General features: G+C 45.6%; 1 protein-coding gene across 3 annotated transcripts in view; it reads left to right on the top strand.

Moving 5' to 3' along the window:
• The window catches only part of SLC38A9 (solute carrier family 38 member 9), a 1,177,634-nt gene that overhangs the window by 384,182 nt on the left and 770,936 nt on the right, over positions 1–22,516 (top strand). For all 3 annotated transcript variants that reach the window (XM_069627285.1, XM_069627284.1, XM_069627286.1), the window contains 3 exons: positions 1,471–1,592; positions 1,684–1,747; positions 1,874–1,967. In XM_069627285.1, the coding sequence (XP_069483386.1) occupies positions 1,471–1,592; positions 1,684–1,747; positions 1,874–1,967 (280 nt within the window). The remainder of the gene's footprint in view (positions 1–1,470; positions 1,593–1,683; positions 1,748–1,873; positions 1,968–22,516) is intronic.

Raw genomic sequence — 22,516 nt, 5'->3', positions numbered from 1 at the left:
TAAAGACTCTTTATAGCTTGTAATGGCTCTGAGGTTTTGCATGGTCAATCAAAGGGCGCCTGTTTCTGGCTGTTCGAAACCACCAGATGGACTTCTCCAGCGCACAGGCTTACAACACAGCTGAGCATCTTTTTCCATCTCTAAATCCTACCTTTTTTAGAGGGTCTCCCTCCAGAATGTGTGCAAGCCCACTCCCACACCTTCAGTCAAGACAGCAACATATGCTCCGCAGGGTTGCCACACAATATGTTTTCTTTGAATACACACCTGGCGGGGCCATCTAAAAGTCTGGCATGTGTTTTGGCCAGTACATATGAGTTGTACTGGTTGTCACTGATGCCATCCTTCTACTTTTTTCTCCATCTCTGGAATCTGCCCACACACTGCAAGTGCACATGTCTTGCATTTAAGAGTAAATGGCACAGAAGGCACTACAATAAGTAACCTATTAACATAAGAGTATACTGTGCATAGAAACGGATCTGTGCTTCTCGACAAACTCGTACCATGAATTGATGTGTGAGGCGTGCCTCCCAATGGCTTTAGCTCTTGTAGTTTTCTGCTCCATCCCTTAGCAACTCTAGTTGAGCATTTGTTGTATGGATTTCATTTGGGGTAGGGTGGGTAGTTAATGTCACGGTCTGTGCGAATAAGGCTCACAGGTTAAGTACTTGTCTCTGACTTGATGCAAACCTGCACATCGCAGTTTCAAATCAAAACTCAACTGCCTCAGTCCTTCATTTTGAGGTTGAAAAAAACGGCATGATTTTGAATTTGTAATAGCGTGTATTATTATACAAACGGCTAGTCTCTTGGCAGAAGTTGATATTGGGCAAGTGACTGTCTTTATAATTTTAATTTAGTTTGGTGCAAAATATCTTTAGTTATTATCAGACAATAATTTTTATTAAAGTAAAGAGCTGAAACTCACTTCAATTGTTCTGGTGAGTCATGCTTGTCGTGTACTTCTGTGTTGGGTTCTCCCCAGAGATGTTTATTATGCATCACAGACTACCTATATGCTGGATATCTTTGTATAAAATCTAACCTCTGATGTTTAGCCAGACAATTAACTATGTTCATGGTTAATTCTCTGCACTGATGACCAACGCTGCCCACAATTGTCTTCTGGAAGTGTAGTCTGAAACAGGCCTGGTCATTGTAGGCATCTGAATGGTAAAGAAGGGTATGTATTTGCAGAGGTAGTAGTGTGTATTTTACCATTTTAAATATGTGGTTTTCAGCATTTACACATCATCGAGCAAAAACCGCTTTTTCGAATAAGGAAAGGGTGGAGCCTCGACTAATAATTGTCCTTTGAATGGTTAGTAGCCATTCAGCCTGGACATATGGAACCACTTCTTCACTGACTTACTGTATATCTGCATGTGGTCTCAAGTCACACACACTTACTGCCCATCATCATTTTAAAGTGTTGAGCTTATGCTGGTTGTTTTGTCTTTCTGTCAGATTGCTCCCGATCATGTCATTCCCTCTCCAGAAGAAATTTATATATACAGCCCTTTGGGGACTGCCTACAAGATTGCAGATTGTGCGGACGGCGCGGGTAAAAACTCGAGCATAGTTACAATGTAAGTATGCTACTTCCTTCTCAAGCGGCCACTGGGCTAAAAGTTTTAATTCATACTACTTGTTCTAATCATTCATTTGTGTTATTTTTAGTTTTATGATTTGGAATACAATGATGGGTACATCCATTCTAAGTATCCCCTGGGGTATAAAGCAGGTGAGATAACGTCCAACACTAAGCAATGCTATATTGGAATCCACATTTTAAATTCATTCACTGACATGCGCTGTTACCAGTAGACCATGTATTGTAAATATTGAAAGTGCATCTCTATCCCAACAGGCTGGATTCACGACTGGGATCTGTATCCTCTTTGTGATGGCCTTTTTGACATTGTACTGCTGCTACAGAGTACTAAAATCGCGGGCGACAATACGTAAGTATTCTTGATTCTAATGCTTTACACTATATTGAAATGTTGAGGTCATAGGTCCACTTTTTGGGAGTAGTAGGCTGATTGCAGGCCGTAGATGCCTAATTGACTGCCACAGAAACCATGTGGAGAGGAGTTATAGAGCTATAGCACAAACTTGCCTCAATCGCCAGTTTGTGGAAATGGCTGCACCTTGTGTTGCTTAATACCAAATTGGGACATCCGTTGGAATGTTGGTGAACAGCCGTCCACTGGGTTGCTCGGAAGACAGTCCGTACTTACTAGTATAGGCCATCAGCTGAAGCACTCACAGCAGGCATTTGAATGATGGAGGGTTAGGGAGGAAAGCTGGATACTTGCTCGAATGTTCATGTTTTAGGAGCCTCCTTGACCATCCTGTACTATTCCTATGCATGCTTGCATGTAACTTAGGACTAAGTCATATGAGACCCAACAACTTGCATTATTGACTGGCTTTATAGTTAAAAAAAACTCGCCACTCTTCTACTATGACAGTGACTCCATTAGTTCTGATTGTTCTGTTTACACATGACCCGTTTACATAAAAACCGATTGCTTGAGTGAAATACTCCATGCTAGTGTGCATATGTTGAGAGGCTGGGGAGATCAATCGTCTGGTTTGTACATGGCAGCACACTCTTCAGCACTTGCCATCAAATCTGTTTATAAATAATTTTGACATGTTTCATAGCTTACTGCAAAAACTCGATGCGAGGCCGTAGTCTTTGTCACCTGAATAATGTCTTGTTTATCTTCGTGTCATTGGTTCACAACCTTAATGCTTGGTCATACTTTGCCCTCCCCCAATGATGCTTGTTATTAGTATGCCTTAAAATGAAATTCTACAAATTCTAATGGGGCGCCTTTCTCTATTCAGCTACCCAGCGCAGCCAAATATCAACTGGTTATCTTGTATGTGTCATGTGGCCTCTCCCAACCACACACTATAGCCATCAACCCTCTTGGATTCTGTATTGGCATTATTCACTCCTTTAAGCAGTAGCTATTGGAAAATAACATGCATTCTACCAGTTAGTTCTTCTGAAAAGTAAAAACCCTTGCGCCATCGTTCCACTCAGCAGTTCAAGCCTTGGGGCTTTCCTATATTGGGTCATGGAACACTATGCTCCATGACTCCAATACACCACCCTCACTTCTCTCAAGACTTTAGTCCTTGCAGTGGTGCTCACATGTTATACTGAGTTTGCCAACATAAGATCTCTACTAGTTCTGCAACAATGCATGATTTGTTATTAAAATGTGCTGTATTATATAATATGCGTTTTACACAAGCAAGCCATATTGCCTTGGCAAAAATGCTTGCCCTCTGGAAACTAGAAAACCATTGAAGGCAAGCTATTGCCCGAAAGCAAGTGCAGAAAGCCACCAAAGAACAAATCTTAAAGCAGTCTTCTTATTATTACATAGTAACACAGTGGAATGATTCCCCTCTGCATTTAAAACGTGCCCTTTCTCCAATGCAAATGCGCTATAAACATTTCTAAGCCTCAAACAGATCCTGCAGATCTAGGAACTCTGAACCCAATCTCGTATCATTGCTGATCAGTGACTTCATCCACTAGACCTTGGTCTGTATATTTTCTGATTAACATGATTGTTCATTATGTAATTGAAAGTTCCCACTATGATAATACATAGCACCTCGTTGATGGGTCTCTGTGTTCAACAAATGCCCCAAATAAAACAAAAGTGATAAAACCCTCACCCTTCTCCCCTTTAATATCCCTACATATTGGAGGCAGAACTTGCCAAGCTGTGAAGCATTCCGATCTCCAACTGCAATGCTGACTGCATGTCAGGATGACCACCTGTCTCCCACCTTCTTGACGGGATGAGTCACGGCTTTGCCAAGGTTTTGTTGAGATAGTGGATCCAACCAGAATGGGTTGGGTTTCCTTCACGTTATGAAGCTCAGTGCAACATGTAATGCTTCCTTGTGCCTCCCTGCCTCCCTGAAGAAGCTAAACGGTGGCAGAGCCTGCGAGGTGTCTGTGGTCAGGAATGCCGTCAGGAAGGCAGAAAAACTTGCAGTTTGAAGCAGTGAACAGACACACTGACATGCCCCTCATAAGGCAACACTAAAAGGATGATGAACTGAGGATGGGCATTAGCAGCATATGTACAGGCAACAATCTAATGAGACACAGGTGTTGTAGGGAAGCAAGGGGCTCAAGACCTTGAGAGAGGCTGATTTAGAGGCAACCTTGAAGTGTCGAGCACTGCTGTGGGGGCCAGTGACCTTCCGGGGCAGGCATTGATGGTTCGAAAGAGAACCAAACACTGGGAAGTATCTGTCGCATCGAATAGTGACTTCTTGAAACCACGTTGATGGCAGAGCCATAGTCTGGGGGATCTCCAACAAAGAAGAGTTCTACAACTGTGAGTGCACACAATCTTGAGGATGCTAAATGAAATAAGGAACAATGTACAGAGTAGTGTTTTGTCTATCGAAGGGAATTTGGAGAATATGGAGGTGCACAGTACAACTATAGTGGGCTCACAAAAAGCCACAGGTGAGAGAAAGCTGGCTGTGGAAAAACACATTTTCATCATTGTGCAGCTTCCACTATCGTCCCTTAGAAATTAATGTTGAGGTCTTAGAAAAACATTTGAGTGGAAATCATGTGTTGGTATGGTGGATGACCAAATTGGCTTGTGCCACACTCGGCAGGAGATCCTGTGAAAGGACCTTGGAATGGAGCTGGGATCCCCAACAGTGGACATTGTAGGGGCCCACAGTTTGACAACGTAAAGGACTGTGGACCATTAGGGCACCATACCAGCCACTTTGAAAGATCCAGGGAGCATGGAAGCAATTCTAGCGGCAGCAGCAAATAAACAGTAGTACTATAAGGGACAGTGGTTTACTTTTCACAGACTGGAGCCTAGTCTCCAAAAAATGAAGGAAAGTGCTAATTGCCATGGATAGAGAGGTATTTGCCGAGCGACCTGAGGTCACTCGCTGCTGCCAACTCACTTGCTCATGCAATAGGAAGGTAAAATGTTTGTTTTTACACAAGTCGACTGGTTTCTAGACTTGCTCTTAGTAACTAACCTGGTCAGCTTGATATAGTTACCGGTTTGCTTTCTCTGAGTGGTTGATAGTAGAAAGTGTTTGCAATTTCATTTCACTTTTCCTGACCTCGGCGATTCCCCCCCTAGATCCCTCCTTTCTTGGTTAAGCAATGATAGTGTTTCATTAAAACAAGTAAACCCACACACCAGTGATACATGTACCACATTTATCTTCTCAATTCAGAAATAAATACCAGCATTATTTCAATACTCGTAAAAGAGAGTGGCATTCCTCCTAAACACCCACAATAGCTAATCCCAATACACTACACCAAGCTAATCGATTCTAACTTGGAAAAATCAGTGAAGGTTGTAAACTACTCCAATTAGGCCATCTCTGCCTGCCTGATAACAGTATTTATTTTACAATGTCTCTCCCCTGTGGATTAATATCCTCAATATTTCTCTAGCCCCAAGTACTTTCCCCACTGGCTGTACGTTTTAAAACTACTGACCTTTGCCAAATCGACCTTTGTAGATTAAGCCATCAAAAAGTGTATAGCTGCATAGCTCAAATAGTATCTACATAATGAACATTTGTTGGGTTAGTAGCAGTCATTTCTCCTCTCTGGCACAATACTGTAGCCTCTACCCTCGGTGCAGTACAGATATTACCACACTCTGTCTAGGTAGCAACCTCGTCCACGTTTTGAGCTATATTACCTCAAATACATTAGTCCTTTTTTATCTCTAGTGAAAACCATTCACCAAACCCTGCTGAATACATACTTTGCACCTCAAGGGATGATGGGGGCTGTAGGTTTTGGGAGGTGGATTTGGGATGCTGGATAGGTTCACTTCCTTCCTAATCAGAAACTGTTAATAAAATGGAAACATACAGGTCCACCCTTCGCTCCATGCTCTTGCTGTGCCCACTCGATCAATATGCTCTCAAGCAATTCAGTACATTCACCCTAATGACTCCATTGGCTAAATGCCACCATGTATTTGTATGTTGATGGCACAAGCCTATACCCACACACTCGCTGTGAAGCACTTTAAGCCTTCTTTAGCGTCCATTAAGAACTGGATAGGATCGCACCGCCTGACATAAAACCCAGCCTAAGATTGATTTCTTCTTTTTCACTCCATAAAACTGGCCCTTTCCTGCCCAATCCTGAATCTCTCCATGAGCAGTACCATTCCCACACTGGTCCCTCCTACAAACTCCATCAGCTCACTGATAATGCATAGGAACTAAAGTGAGCTGGCACTGAATCTCTTCCAAACAATTCCCAAGGAGAGAACATGGTGTGTTGGATAGATGAGCGGTGTAGGACTGCTGGGAAGAAAAGGAGCTCATCTCTTCCCTTGTGCATGAGTCGTAGAGGCAGGAAGGGCTGGCACAGCAGATTAGCATTGGAACACCAGTGGCCCAGGGGTGGAATGAGAACATTGAATAACTGGACTTCCTCACAGTCTTCAAATCAAGCAAGTGCAAAGGCCTGTCATAGACCGCTGATGCACCAAAGGTGGATGGTCTGGCAGATAACAACACCAGCTAATAGAAGCATGGGTGATGGCAGGCAGGAATGTGTCAGTGAGACTAAGCACAGCTAGGTAAAGTCGTCCGTTGGAATCACGACAGACCAACAAGATACAAATGATGAATAATGCAAGGTGAAGGGCGGGAGCTGAGAGACCGCTTTTGTAGCTGGGTATGTACACAGGTGAGCTCGAACTTAAATTGATAGCTGGGTGCATGGAGATAAACGTAACTTTACCCTCTGTGGTCCAGAGTGCACCAGGACCCTCGGAGCAAGTGATCTGTGAGAATACCAGAGCTGGTTGCTGCCAGTGCCCCACCATCCCCTGCAAGGACTGACTTTATATGACGGAATAGCCAACAAAGCTGTAGAGACAGGAGCCACAGGTTCCCAATAGGGTTCTTTGGGGGCTAAGCGTTTCCAGTGTAGTAGATATTTGAGCTTGAGCTCTTGCATGTGGGCATCGAGAACCGTTCTGAGGAGCCGCACAATCAGAAATAGTAATGTGGCAGGATCTATTGCATAGGCACTAAAGTGAGCTGGCACTGAATCTCTTCTTCCCAACATTTGGTGAGCAGGTGCAGTGGATCTAGGTCACGTGGCCTAAGCCATGCCTAACTTCTTAACCCTGCCTCTTCTTTTCTGCTCTTAAGTCTTAGATCAAGGCTGTCTCTTACCTGGGTGTCTGAAGTGGGCAGATGAAGAAAAGGGCAATTCTGGACTTGTTCAGACTGGGAGGACCCAGGGCCTGAACCCCTGCTCAGACAACATTGACATGTGTTTGCTCCCTCTGTCCCCACAGGCCATCCCCACCATCACCAGGCAACACCAATGACTTTGCCCCTCCTCTAAGGCATAGACTCCGCAATGCAGCAACCTCACCAACATCGGCCTCAAGCCCATCAGCACCACCTCACCATCCACAACACAGAAGTTGATGCTCGCCAAAGTCCGCTAAGCTATCACTCATGCAGCAGACCTTTACTACCTCACCACCACACATGACTTTGATGTCATCTTCATCACTGAGACCTGGATTACACCCACATCCTAGATGTCCTTGTCCAAGAAGACTACAGCATCCAATATGGAGATCGGCCGAACAAGATGCGCGGATGCCTCGCAGTCATCCAAAAGACATTGTGTCCCTGCACCAGACTTAACGTCAACAACATTGGCTCTTTCGAAGTCCTGTCCTGCCACTTCCAGCTCTCCCTGACGGACAGTCCCGTTCCACCTCATCTACAGACCACCCAAACCCAGCACAGTATTCATGGCAGATTTCACTGACCTGGTCACCATGTCCCTTACGCCAACATCTTCTTAGACGACTTCAACCTCCCAGTCAACAAGGCCACCAAACCAATGAAGGACGCACTACTTAGCCTTCTCAACACCCCCAGCCTCATACAGCACATGATACACTCAAAGCACGAGAACGGTAACATCCTCAACCTAATCACTGCACTGCCTTCCCTCCACTACAGCTCTCCTCTACCGCTTGACTGGTCTGACCACCTGGCTGTGCCTTTCAACATCCTGAACACCACCCCAGTCAAGCACCCCCAGCAGAAACCCATCAGATAAATCGCATGGACCACAAACACCCCCAAACGAACTGTCTGTACTGGAAGCACTCAATGCCACCCTCTCACCTTCCATCGACCAACACACGCCTCTGAAACAACGCACCTGCAAACCGACAGTCAGCGTCCTGGTACATGCAAGAACTGAACCTCAGCAAAAGTGTCATCGGGGAAACAAGAGAAAACCTGATGCTGCTCCAGGACCACATCTGACCTGGTGCTCCTCAAGTAACTGAGCAATCCGCTTACAACTAATCAGCACAGCCAAGGCTTCCTCCTATCAGAACACCATAGCAGAAGCCAACACAAAAAGGAGAGCCCTCTTCAAAGCGGTCAAGCACTGCGTCAACTCGCTACCTGAACCTGCCATAACACACTTCATTGAAAAATCCACCGCCATCAACACCTTTTACATTGACAAAATCAGCAAGATTCGCCAGCACATAGACTAGCTCTGCATCCACAGACCCACCTCACGTCCCCCCTTTGCCAAATCTCCACGCCCAGGACAAAATTCAAGTCCTCTCTACAGAGGACCTTGTAGAAACCCTGGCCGCCCTCAACATCCATCCTCTAGACCCTCCCTGCAGATGTGCTCCTTCCCTACTTCGAGATCATCAACTGTCCCGAACTCAAGGCACCTTCCCATCGACACTAAAGACAGGACAAATCTTCTCTTTGCTAAAGAAACCAACTCTGGATCCCGAAAGCCTAGTTTACGGTAAAGACTGGATAGGGGTATCTGTACTTCAGTCCTATATATGGTTGGGACAAAGGCACAGAGCAACCCCAGCTAAGGTTCTCAAAATGGTATAATGGATGAGCAACCAAGACGTAAGCTCTCAGGAGGAAATGCAGGCAGTTTATTAAGTACAGTGATTCCCCAGGCCCCCACAAAGGAATGTCGACACACTGTTAGGTGATAACACAGCTTCTTTATGTAAAATAAGATTCAGGAATACATTTAAATAAATGCACTTTGTATTTGAAAATACTAATTCAAAGAATGGCAAATATATGCACGCTATGTGGTACCACACAATACTTAAATTCAGCAATAGATGCACCAACTGCAGACAGTCTTAAATAGGCATGTGAATTCTTAAGTTTGGTGTAACAGCATAGACTAGGGAAGAAAGGCAAGTCAGTTGTGAATAGTGGCATAATGCTGTCTTTAGACTAGATATAAAATACTGTGTGAAGATGGCCCCCTGTTTTGGAACCTTCGCAGCTCCGATTGTCCACTAGCAGTATACCAGAGTACCCCCCCCCTCCCTTCTTCTGGGTGGTAGATAGCAACGGCATCCAGCATTCACGAAACATACCTCCGGATCCTGGGTGACACCAATGGACAGTTTCGACTCCAGATGTCAGGGCAGTCCTCTTCAGGCCTCCCAAAGACCCCTTCTCCGGATGGTGGGTACACAGGACTGGCTTCCATGGTATTTCTGAAGAGTAGCAGGTTGCACGATAGTGCCTCGTAGCTCGGGGAGAGGTCCTCTCTGGATCAGTCCTTGGAAGAACACGGCAGCTTTTGGATTACACAAAGAAAATGCAGCAGCAGACTTCTCCAGCTGGGCTTCAGCTTCTGAACAAATTGGTAAGTGAGCGGTCCCCAGATATACACATCTGTTCCCCATTCACTCTGGCTGAGTTAAGCTCAGTCAGCCAATCGCACAGAAGGGCATTCATTCATGCAGGCAGGCAGCCAGTCGGGCTCACAGGCATTCAGGCCATTCACTCCACCCAGACACCCATTTCAAAGAATGTGGATTGGGGCAAATACCCAGCCTTTCAGCACACTACACTGCATTCATGTCAGTTTCAGCCAGGGCTGTCTCATGCATTGTGTCACACACAGAAACCAGACACCTACAGCATAGAATGTGATTTCACTTCCGACTTCATTCATACAGATCACACCTCTAGGGTGTAGCCACAACACAATCTCTGGGAAGGGTCCAGTCAGGAGACCGCCCCAAAGCCATATATTATATTTCCACCCAACAGCCAGTCAGGAGGAAGGGACAGAGTCCGGGCTTCCCAGGTCTTTGGGAAACAAGGTAAAAGGCAATAGAAACCAAGAGGCCACAGGGACCATCTTGCCTTCCTGCAGGAATCCATTGATTCCTAAGGCAGGGCCTTGGTGTCACAAAATGGAGGACACTCGGAGCCACTGCCAAGTCAGCATGTAGCTGCCACCAGCCCATACCCTGCTCTGTGGGCAACACACAAGTGCCCAAAAACACACATGTGCTACAAGGGTGTACCTCCACCCATGTGTGCCATAAGGGTATTGCATGGGTGTTGTTCCCCAAAAGGAAAACATGAAGAGCTGCACTTGCAGAGTTCCAGGTTGGACCTCAGTGACAGGAAGCATAGAGAAAACACAAACCGAGAAGTTGTAGGACGAGGACTAGGTGGCCCTCTCCCTCCATAAAGCATTTCCAACATCAGTAACAATTGCCCCATCACCCATCTTCCCTTCCCAGGTAAGATCGAGAAAGTGGTAGACGTGCAGCAACACATCGATACCAACAATTAGAGATTGTACATCATGAGATAAAGTTGGAACGGCGTTCACTACATCATGTAGGTGTTTATTTATTTGTGGCATCTCAAACTGTCACATATATGGATTAAGAGGAGACGTGCACTTGCTGCTTCATGATGACAAGCAAATCTGGCACGAGCATTCCGCGTAAAGAGAGGTGGAGAGGTGGAGACAAGTCGCAAAACCCTTGAAGGAAAAGGCGATTTGCCAGAAAAACCCTCAGTGGACTCTGGAAAGTAGTGCTGAACAGTTCAGCTGTTTCTGATGGTAACCGGATCAGGGGATTCAACGAAGATGGTAAAGAGTTCGTAGTATTTCAAAATCAGACATACAGAGAGGGGATCCAGGACTGGAGAGCGTGAATGGATTCAGGAAGACAGGAAGACACCAGAAGGAGGAAAACGTGGAAGAGGATTAAAATGGGAATATTGCACAAAAGGCAAACCAAGCCTTGGACATGGAGCACTTGCATTGAGACACGAAGAATCGATGGAAACTCTGTCATATATGGAAAGATGCAAAGATTGACAGTGTGTCCGGTCACAACCATGAAGTGATGTCAAACATTCAAAAAGAACAAGACCACTGATAAGTGGCAATGTAGCGTCGGTTAAGGAAATAGCCAGCGCTTCCATAGGGGTCATCCTGCATCTCTGACATAGATGTTATTGGATTTATAAAATGATGTTCACACATTTTATATAGAGAAACATCATAATTCTGTGTTGTGAATGTTGTAAGTATAGATGGCATTTTGTTTAGAGTGACACAAAGGAAGGGGTTTCTGATTTTTACAACAAGGGGAATTTGTGGGATGACAACAAGCCATCCAGATCTTGGGTATTATAAGGCCGTTAGGAGGAAGGGGTGAATACTGCATCTCATCTGATGGAGTCACCACCTCCTCCTGACAGCTGTCTCCTCCCATGTGATCCTCCCTCATATATCCACCCCCAGGTTCGGGATCAGATGGCAACTGCCGTCCCCTGGCCACATGGGAGGAGGCCACTGCCGGGGAACCAGTCATGACTCCACTGAATTCACCACAAAGTCTTAGAGCATCATCTGTAAGGCAGTCCCCCTCAAGTCACCCAGCTACCTTGCGGAGAAACTAGTCACCTCTGGCAGACAGCGCACCACCAGAAGGCAGGACAAGTGCAGACTTTAAATTTGCCCCTGCAAAAAAGGAAAGGACCAGAAAACAAGCCTTCTCTGCCTATGCCTCAGGACTATGGAACGTCCTCCCCGTCAGCATTGCACTCGCAATCCTACAATACAGAAAATAACTCACAACCCACTTCTTCATGGAGTCTATCCGCCTCAATATCTAGGCCATCATGTCGCACTGCGCCACTTGACTCACAAGACGCCGTCTGCCCGCTCTTCCCTGCCACCCTGTACAACTGTGTATCTCCTGTGCCTCTCTGTATCCTACCCCCTGCTGTATTTCTCTTCTGTCGGTACCTCTGAAAAGCGCTCTGTTATCCATCTGTACTGTTGTATACCTCTGTACAGCGCTCCTTTGCTTCTCAAAGCTAGGTCTGCGCTCAATAAATACCATAATAATAATTATCTAGCGCTCTGATGTGCAGGATGCTCGGGTTTAAGGAGGGGCACATGGCATAGTAGGTTTGTCTTCCCCCTCCCCATTGTCTATAGTTTTATTTAATTATTTAACATTGATGTAATTTCATTGACTATCATCCTCTGTCCCCTCTTTGTTGTCATGTGGGCACTTTGAAACAGTATTTTCTTCCTGTATAAGCGCCTAACAAGTGAACAATAAATAAATAAATGAATGAAACATGGGGTGTAGTTTGGCATCTATAAGGGAAACAAGTTCCAAATTCTAAAAAGGATGAACAAAGAGGATGTTGAGATGGATTTCCAAAATCACCCTGATGTGGGATTCTGGAAAGTCACACTATTTATGGTAAATGGGGACGACACTGAGAGATTGGTCAAAACCCGATCAAGGCAAGGTAAGGTAGCAGAGCAGTCGTAGCTTAATCTCAGAAAGTGTGAGTGGTCTAGGGTCACAAAGAATCCACACAGGGCAACACCAATAGTTCAGGTTAGACTGTAAGTATATAAAAATAGTTTATTATGCCTTTAGTTACACACTAAACCTATAAAAATCACAGTAAAGTATTGTCACACAAAACCACATATAACATATTGTTAGAAAAGATTTCTCTTTGCAGCACTTTCTTTTTAGTTTCTTGATTTGTTAAAAATTAATTCGACCTTAACAATATATTAAAAGAAAACAGTATAATAAAAAAACTGTGCAAAATACCAAAAAACATACAATTCTTAGAATCAGTCACAAGGTATTTTCCTTCAAAAGAAAAAAAGCACAAACAGTCAAACGCTTACAATTTATCAGTCCTAATACTTTAAACCCAGTTAAAACTTCATAAAATAAGGAGTTGGTAGTACAAGTAAGGCAAAAGAAATAGATATAGAGAAAGAGTAGATGCAAGAAGAAAACCATTCAATATTACTTCTTTTGTTACTCATCCTTCATTTAAATTCAGACTGTACAGAAGTTCATAACTGAGACCACTACATTTGTCTGTTGGCCAGAAATACATTTTCTCCAGAAGTATTCACACTCTTTATCCCTATGGGTATCAATAAACTTCTTGATGTGCAAATACCTTGAGGATCGCAAATTCGGGCATTTGACTACCAGGTGTTCCAATGTTATCACCAGCCCTTCCCTCTGACAGAATCGACATTATGAATTTTCTTGACTGACAGTTTTTCTTCTGACCATGTCCTCTTTAGTCAGTAATAGATTCCATCGAAATGTAATGCCCTTGTCTCTGGTTTTATTGCTGGGTGCCGGGCTCCCCGTACTATTATGGCCTTCCCTGAGTTGTGTTAGGGATACATACCCATGCATTGTTTCCGTGTTATTGCATCACAATCAAACTATGTATGTTTAGTCCTAACAGGGTCCCTGACCAGATCCTCCCTTGTGAGATTTATTTTGCTCAATATTATTTCACGTTTCATGAAATCATTAAGAGTGGGCACTGCCCCTGTCTCCATCTCATCTGCGATTGCATGATACATGGTGTTTGCTGGTGGCTCAAGGAATGTCCCATAAAGGGACAAAATTCGCCATTGGCCTCATGCTTTTAAAGAAATGAGGCCAAATTCAGTTTGAAAAGCTGGTGGATGGACTGAATTTGAAGTACCCTAAACCTTTTGCAAAATTACACCTTCTAAGGTGGCTAGGTACTCCAGTACCCAATCCTCAAAAATGCTCTATCCCATAAGCAATTTAGGACTAATTTTACCCGCATAAAAACGGATGACAGGTACTAATGAGAATCTGCAGTATTTACTCTTAATGCGCGTCTCATCTGAGGGATGTACAAATCTTTTTTTGCTCTCAAGTGCTTCTTAAGCTGCAATCTGTCCGGAGAGCTTGTGAAAGGAAAGCCAAGATATATAATCGAGGAGAACCAATTTAGTGCATTACCATTCATTGTGCAGTGTAACTGAGTCTTATGTTTCTTTCAACCAAAGACATGATCTGCGTTATTTTAGGGTTAATAATTAAGTTGTTATCTCTGGCAAATGCCTCAAAGCCTCTGCAAGCCAGTTTGGGTGCATTCTATTCAGATAGTCGTCGGCTTATGCCATCCAACAGGTTCCCTATTTTCGGTGGATCAAATGATGCTGCTTCTAGCTTCTTACCAACTTCTGCTGTATATAAATTGAAGAGATAGGGTGCCAGAATGCATCCCTGTCGTAAGCCATTAGCAGTAGTGATCTTTTCTGTTAGGCAGTCGCGCTCACGTTTGGAGCCCTCATCAAGCTTCGATGTTAGATTTAGCAGTCCCCAGGCAAGCCCCATTTTGTAAGCTTTTCCCAGAGGTTGGTTCTTACAACCGTGTCAAAGGCGTTTGAGAGGTCTAACACTGCAACGTGAATGACGGGATACTTTCCCCGGTTAACAAAGTCCTGCAGACTGCTTAAAAGGAAACCATTTAGGTTAGTACTATGCAATTTACGAAAGCCAATTTGGGTGGCTGGAATCAGTGAATTATTACTCACCCAATTTTTTAGATGTTTTAATATTAGTCTTGCAAAAATTTGTTGTCTGAGTCTAAAATTGAGATTGGGCGAAAACATGGAATACTGCTACTGCCCTTTTTGAAAATTGGAATAATATAAGCAGTACTCCAGGTTTGCGGAAAGTAGCCCTTCCTCAAGATGACGTCGAACAAAATCTTCGATTCCTGCCCATTTCAAGGGTGAACCCTTAAATAACCTATTTGACGTTTTATTAGGCCCTGGTGCGCTCGAGTTTCTAGCTTTATTAATAACCTCTAGAACATATTCAATTTCAAAATCCATAGACCCAACCAAATAATTTACTTCCACTATTTTAGGTATTAGTAAATTAGATTCGGACACCAGTGCCCCCTAAAGATGACTAAAATGGGTTACACAGTCTTCCTCTGATACCAAATTGATTACATTTTCCCCCCAATCCCTTTTTTTTGGTTGTTAATTCTGGCCCAAAAGGAGCAGGAGTCCTTACTTTGTAGGTACCTCAGCATTGCTTCCGAGTCTACCTGTACCAGATGGGCACAATGGTTTTTAAACCAATTTCTGTATTTGTTTTACCTTCTTTAAGCTTGAGGCAACATCATGATCGATGGTCCCTTCTCTTTATTTTCCGAATGGCTTGTCTCGTCATATGTGTGAGATTTGTTACACGTGTATTTTTTTACATTTCCTCTACCATTGTCATTACCTGTGATGGTACCAATCGTATCACACACTAAATTGGAGAAGTTGTCATAAGTAAAGTTTCGTAACCTCCATTTGTAGCTTGACGTTTCATTGATCCCTCCGATAGCCTTGTTCACTGAGTCTATTCTATGTTGGTTCCACACTATTCTGTTATCACCATAATTCATCACAAGGTCTTCACTATAATATGATCTTTCATTACTACGAAGACACTTAAATGCTACTCGCAGAAAACAGTTGTCACTCCAACTTGTGTTGATTATTTCACAATCACTAGCTATAGACATCAAATATTGATCTAAATATATATAATCCAAGGCCGATTTTCGCCTACCACAATTCCAGGTGATATAATTACCTTCTTCGGATTAATTAAAGTCATTTAGAAAATAAAGACCCACACTATTGAGGCAATTTTTCCACTTAGTGCCATTCTCTGGTGTGCCTACAACAGCACATGCAGACATTTCCCCCAACGATGGAGCCCCTAAAAAATCTGCTTCTTCCTCTGCATCAAAACAGTATGAATTAAGGTCTCCAAGCACAAGTACATGACCTTCTCTGTTATTTACCCTCCAGTTAATGATGAGGTCAATGAGTTGCCTGAAACAAGTCTATTTGACTCATTTCAATAGATGTTCCAAATAAGGAGTCACAAATCACTAACCCGTTTTATTCCTTCCCACTCAGTCACCTGCATTTCTGTTATGGTATCTAAACTCCTCACAAGCTTGATGTGACAACACAGCACCTTTCCCTCCATTTTTATGGGCCCCCACACATTAGCTTTTATTTTTTAATCTGACCTGCGCTTTTTGGATTGCAGTGAAGCTTTCAGCTTTCAGCTTCACTTCACTGGCTTTTGCTCATTTGTCATGGGGAAACTGACATGTCCTTCAGGCTGTCAGTACTGAGAAACATTGTTTACCTTAATCGTGTTACGTTGTTATCACTTTTGGAAACCTTTATCATTGTACAATGCATTACAAAGGGGTACACATTTTGTTTTACCTTAGACTAACACTCAGGCACACCTAAAGGAACCAAAAATCCTCTAAGGGACAAGCTGGTAGCAACAGTTTATTTTTGCTATTTTTTTAGTGTACTTTACTTTAGCCTTATCGCCTTATGAACTTCCAGTGCCTGTAAAAGCCAAGGCTTTTCACAGGCTACTGCAGGCCCGTATGTGTTTGCTGCCAGGAAGTGGGTTGGGACTGTCTGTCCCAATCCACAAACTGGTTTCAGTGTGTCTGAATGGTATGCATGAGCTATGCCACCAGTGGTCCGGATTAGACCACTGCTGGTGTGTGTGTGTGTGTGTGTCAGTGCTTTGATTGGCTAGTGGGAGTTTCGGCTCTTACCTGCTTTTTGAGTAAGAAGAGGACCTCTGCACCCATTCTCCAGCATGGGGTCTGGCATGGATTCACATGCTCATGAATATTCCCTGTCGTCAGGCTGGGAATCCTCTGTAAAGAAAAAATCAGTATCTGTTTTGTTTCTGGTCAGTCTTTCTCAGTAGTAACCAATCACTGGTCTCTGGGTCATACTGCCCCAGCCAATGACTGCCCTCTCCCTAAGCCCCGCCTCTGGCAGCTATCTTCAGATTTTTACTGCACGCTCAATTGTTGGGAGTCCTCGTGTTTAGCTCTTGAGATGTTGCTGCGTTTTCACGCTTTTTTCAAAGAGAATTTCAAATTTGTTCGGTCAAATAGAGCCTCAAGCTCCACCGTGTCTACATCCGACTAACGGGTATCCGTGTTGGATTTTTTTCTACGCCCCTCAAGGGTGAAGATTTCGTCGAGTTGCGCTTCTTGGGGGATTCCAGAAGTTTCTGCGGCCTACCCGGACATGGCCCAGGAGAAAGGAAGCTCGACGCCCGGAAAGCTGTTCAGGGTTTGCCCTGGATGCCAGCTACAGAATGTGTTCAAGGAGGACGAGCATTCGAAATGTCTCTACTGCCTTCATGAGGCCAAAACGCACGTGGAGAAGGACTGTGCATTTTGCAGGAACATGTCGGAACGGACCATCAGGGACCGACACCTTTGTCTCTCCAACTTGCTGGAAGGTAGGAGTCCGTCAGGTGAGAAGAAGAAGTCCGAGCGGTCTTTTAAGTCCTGTGAGGGCGCCCCGGTGACGGGGGCCCAACAGAAGGCAAAGCACCACAAGTCCGCGGGCACCGGGAGCGCCAAACGGTCAGGCTCTTCGGCTGCCAGGCAGGGTGCGCCTTCCCCGGCACCATCAACCACGAGCCAACGCTCTGGTTAGGGGAAGAGGAAATCCGAGAACCCGGGTAAGCCTCTGGAGAGGCCCCGGTCGATCTCGAAGGATTCGGCCGAGGGGGAGCGATACGGAGACCCCCACAACCCCCCCCAAGGTGAAGGCCTCAAGCGCTCCTAAGGCGGTGAAGGCCTTGATTCACCCGGCCAAGGCCTCTATCGAGGGAGTCGCGGCGGCCCTGGCGCAGTCTGTGGAGGCTACATCAGTGGAGGCCACCTCGGGGCCCAGAGTCTCCCTGCCTCCGTGGAGGGAAGCCTCTTTCAGACGCATCGAAAAGACCCCCGTGATGATCCTGGTGGAAAAAGAGGTGTGCGGTGGCCATTGTGGACACGGACACAACATCCGAGGAGGAGCTGGCAGAAGTCCTAGAGGGCCTCGACGAGGGCGTCAAAGAGGCCCGTCCCCACGGGAGGGATCCCGACGAGGGTGACGACGAGAGTGACAGCTGCACCGGCGAGGGTCCTAGCCAGCCGGAGCCGCAGGATAACTCGGCGGCCATTTTGTTGGCAATACAATCCTTATGTTCGGAGATAAGGACGAGTTTGCCCTTAGCACCGACAGAGGACCCGGTATCAGGTCCGACGGATGTCCCGGCGAGAAGCCCCCTGAACAAGAGAAGACGGATCCACCCAGCCCCGCCTTCTCAGTCCTCGCGGCCTGCTCTGCCTTTACCCACGTCCCCCATCCCTGGGGATGACACGGGAACAGACACGGCCACAACGGGTACCGATGACGACAGCGGTGACGACGGGACGGAGCTCCCATCAGCAGCCCGGGCCGCCCCGTCCGATGAGATCGGATCTTTTCATGCAATGATCGCCAGGGCATCCGAGCTTTTTCAGCTCTGCCCCAAAGAGAAGAAGGAAGGTTTCCTTTACCAACGGCGCGAGGTCAGGAGGAAGTCAGTCCTCACCGTGCCTCTGCTGGATGACATCTGGGACGAGGCTCTCAGCCTTCTCAATAACCTGTCTACGACGCCTGCCAAGAAGGATCGGTATAAGAAGAAGTACCGGGTCCCCGACAACCTACCCCGGACTCGGTCGTCTCAGCGGCGGCCAAGAAGAAAGCGGGGGGGGGGCGCATCGGTCTCAACGTTAACTTCCCCGCCGGAAGCTGAAGGGAAGAAGCTGGACGCAATGGGACGATGAGTTATTTCGTCGGCGGCAACAGCGATTAAGGCAGCCAACGCCCTTTTCGATTATGGCCCGCTACAACAGGGAGTTATGGTACAAGATCGCCCCCCTGTTGGACTTCCTTCCGGATGACAAGAGGGCCGAGGGCCTGGAGATCTTGCAAGAAGGCGAAGTGGCGTCGGACCACGCCATTACGGTGGCAACGGACATTGCCGACACCGGTTTCCGCCAGCTAGGCAACAGCGTTTCCCTTAGACGACGAGGTTGGCTCAAGGCGACGGATTTCCACCAGGATGTACAAGCCAAGGTGCTGGACATGCCGTTTGACGGGAACAACCTGTTTGGGAAAACGGTGGATGAGTCCCTCCAAGCCATCAAGGCGGACACAGAGACTGCTAGGGCCCTAGGCGTTCTCTGGCAACGGAGGCCGTCCTTTCATTTGTCCAGTTAGTGCATAAACAATGTGTTCATAAATTGCAGGTAAACTATGGAACACTCTACCCCCAACTCTGAGGGCAGAACAGGCTAACTGGATCTTCCATAAACAATTGAGAACCTGGCTCTTTAAGTAATGTACATTGATGACTGTCCAGTAGACTAGTAACCCTGTCTTTCTTTTGAAACACTGGCTATTAACGCTCACAAGTGTATGTTATTTCTCTATGTGCAAGCTGCGCCTGGATGCCCGTGGGTTCAGTGAGCAATACAAATGTAAAAATATATTAATAACCTGTGTAAAACCACCCTTACTCTTGTTTATTGTGGGAGAAGGTGAGCGCATCATCCAGGTAGCAAGTTATCTAAACCCAACACCAATCTTGGAATATATTGGTGATAGTGTAGTAAGGTGACCGTTTCCTTACAAAGGGCTGACACCTTGAATATCCTCGAAATGACTTACTTCGTATTGAAAGTAGTCCCAATCCTCATTTACTCTGCTTTACCACTTGGTAGTCCATGCATGGCCGGAGTTCCCTGGATTTCGTTTTTAGGAAGAATATTTGGACTCCAGCCTGTGAAGTATTTCAAATTAACTTTTTCGGCAGGGATTCATCCATGTGAGACACTTTTTACTTCTGTAGACCAAGTGAATTCACACATGCGTAATTGTTTAGTCAGGTATGAGATTAATTTCAGAGTTATGGGGGGTGGTGTGGGCGTGGTTTGTCCGCTTCTGGTGGTGAGAGCACATCCATTAATGCGTGTTAGCCAGGTGTGATCTTTCTCATAAAGGGGTTTACGGCAGACACAAGCCTGGCTGACTTATGCCTTAGTCTGACAGACTTGCAGACGTGCTCTGTTGAAAAAGGCACGTGTATGCCAGTCTATACTGGTATAGTGTTGAGACAGCCAACCAATTCCTACAGAGTAGCTTGCAGGTTTGCTGCATTGATGAGTTCAAAGAAAACGTACTCCCGATGATCCTGAATGCGGATTTGCAGTGTCATGTTCAGATGGTTTATATCCCCGGAGGGAAGTGTGCATCCATTTTCTGAATGGATTATGAGTTAGGGCTTCTATAACATTTGTATCACCAGTTGCCAAGCTAACTTAACTGCAGATCCATGTAGTTTCTGGTGTCTCTAGAGTCCATGAAAGCATCCGCTTTTACTTGTACTGCAGTTCCTAGCAACTCGATTAGTACAGAAATGTGCAGGGTTGCCACGTTTGTTGGAGGTACACAGAGAAGATAAGAGGGTTAAATTCATGGAAAGAATGTATGCAGTTTCCCGAGCTCTTTAAGTGTCAGTCCACTACTAATAGATCTTTGTTTCCACAATACATGCATCGAAATTCAAGAAATCGTATTCCTTATTTTCCGGAGAGAGCAGATGTCCGTCTCATCTAATCTCCATGGGTGTTGGTTCTTCCGTTCCTGTGGTCTTTGCTGGAGCTGGTGGGGCTAGAAGGAAAAATGCGAGCGGGTGGTATATTTTAGATTTTCTTGCACTTGTATCAACGATCCTAGATTTTTCGGATTACATTTGACGTGCCATATTAATAAAGTTTTCGATGGCGGCTGGGACAGGGTTGAACGTGTTCTTGAGTATCCTGGAGTCCTTGAAATGATATTTTATTTATATCGCGCTCGTACACAAGTGTTTCAGAGCGCGACCAGGCAAAAATGGAGGGGAACAAGGGAGAGAAAAAACAAAGATCCTACGAGGCCCAGTGACATTTAAGAAAGCGCAAGTCCATGGGAAAGGAAAATGGGGGGATAAGTGCAAGGAAGGGGGGAGTGGAAAGTGCGAAGCAGAGGAGAGAAAACATAAATAAATATTAAAAAGAAAAAATAATAAATAAGGGCTTTAAACCATGGTAGTGCAGCCAGCAAGTGGCAGGTGAAAGTTAGTCAGATAGGTATATCTGATAAGTGCAGAAGAAACGTGTGAGGGGGACTGTATGGGTACAGATACAGAACCCTAGTGCAGATGGTGGCCTGGAGGCAGTGCTGGAGGGTGGCAGGGTGAGCAGATACCTCGGCCCGAAAGAACAGAGGGTGGCCAGGTGAACAATGCCATGAGAAGAAACAGATCAACAGGGGAGAAGGGGGGCAAAGGCAAAGAGGAAGGTCTTGAGAAGTTTCCGGAAACAAAGATTTTTTTTCCGTGGCGGGAGGCTGTTCCAAAGGGAGGCACCAGCCAAACACAGGGACCTAGCCCCAGCTCGTTTTTTTGCAAAACGCCTAACCCTGAGAGAGTTAGAAGTAGAGGAGTGAAGGGCTCGAGAGAGGAGGTATTTACGGAGGGATAGTTGAAGGTATTTTGGACCCTTGCCCCAGAAAGCCTTGTGGACAATGCAGAGGGTTTTAAATGTAATCCTTGCATCCACTAGGAGCCAATGAAGGGATTTCAAGGCTGGAGAGCTACGATCCCAGGGCTTGAGGCCAAGGACAAGTCTTGTAGTCCTGTTCTGGATTAGTTGTAGAGGGCGGAGAGTGGAGGCAGGTAGATTTAGAAAGTGGCTGTTACAGTAATCCAGTCTGGAAAGAATCTGAGCTTGGGAGACAGTGAGCTTTTGATGGAAGGAGAGGAAAGGTATAGTACCTCTAAGGAGGTGAAGTAAAAAGTTAGATTTTTTGGAGATATCAGAGATGTGTGCAGAGAAGGAAAGTGTAGAGTCAAAGATAACCCCCAATGTTCTTAGCCGCGCAAGTGGGGGTGGGAGGAGGGCCAAGGGAGGCCGGCCAGAAAGTGAGAGGAAATGATGGAGATGGTGTACCAATAAGGAGGATCTCAGTCTTGTTGGCATTTAGACATAGATCATTGGCGGCACACCAATTTTGAATGGCGATTAGACAATCGGAGATGAGGGAAGGAGAGGAGGAGGCGGCTGAAGGAAGCCTGAAAATGAGTTGGGTGTCGTCAGCATAGCACTGGAAAGTTGAGCAGAACATTGAGATGCAGTAAACGAGAGTTGCCAGGTATTGGTTGAAAAGCCAGGGGGAGATTATTGACCCCTGGGGAACACCACATGTGGAGAGGGAGATAGAAGATAGGAAGGACCCAAGTTGTACCTGGGAGGGTCGAACAGAGATAAAAGAGGTCAACCAGGCCAGAGCCTGATCAGTGATACCGAGGTTGTCACGAAGACGATTGAGCCGGGTGGTATGGTTGGC

This window comes from Ambystoma mexicanum, chromosome 6p, assembly GCF_040938575.1.
Source record: "Ambystoma mexicanum isolate Mex_15411 chromosome 6p, UKY_AmexF1_1, whole genome shotgun sequence".
NCBI lineage: Eukaryota > Metazoa > Chordata > Amphibia > Caudata > Ambystomatidae > Ambystoma > Ambystoma mexicanum.
The sequence above is the reverse complement of the archived record's forward strand: the minus strand, read 5'-3'. Positions and strand labels throughout refer to the sequence as shown.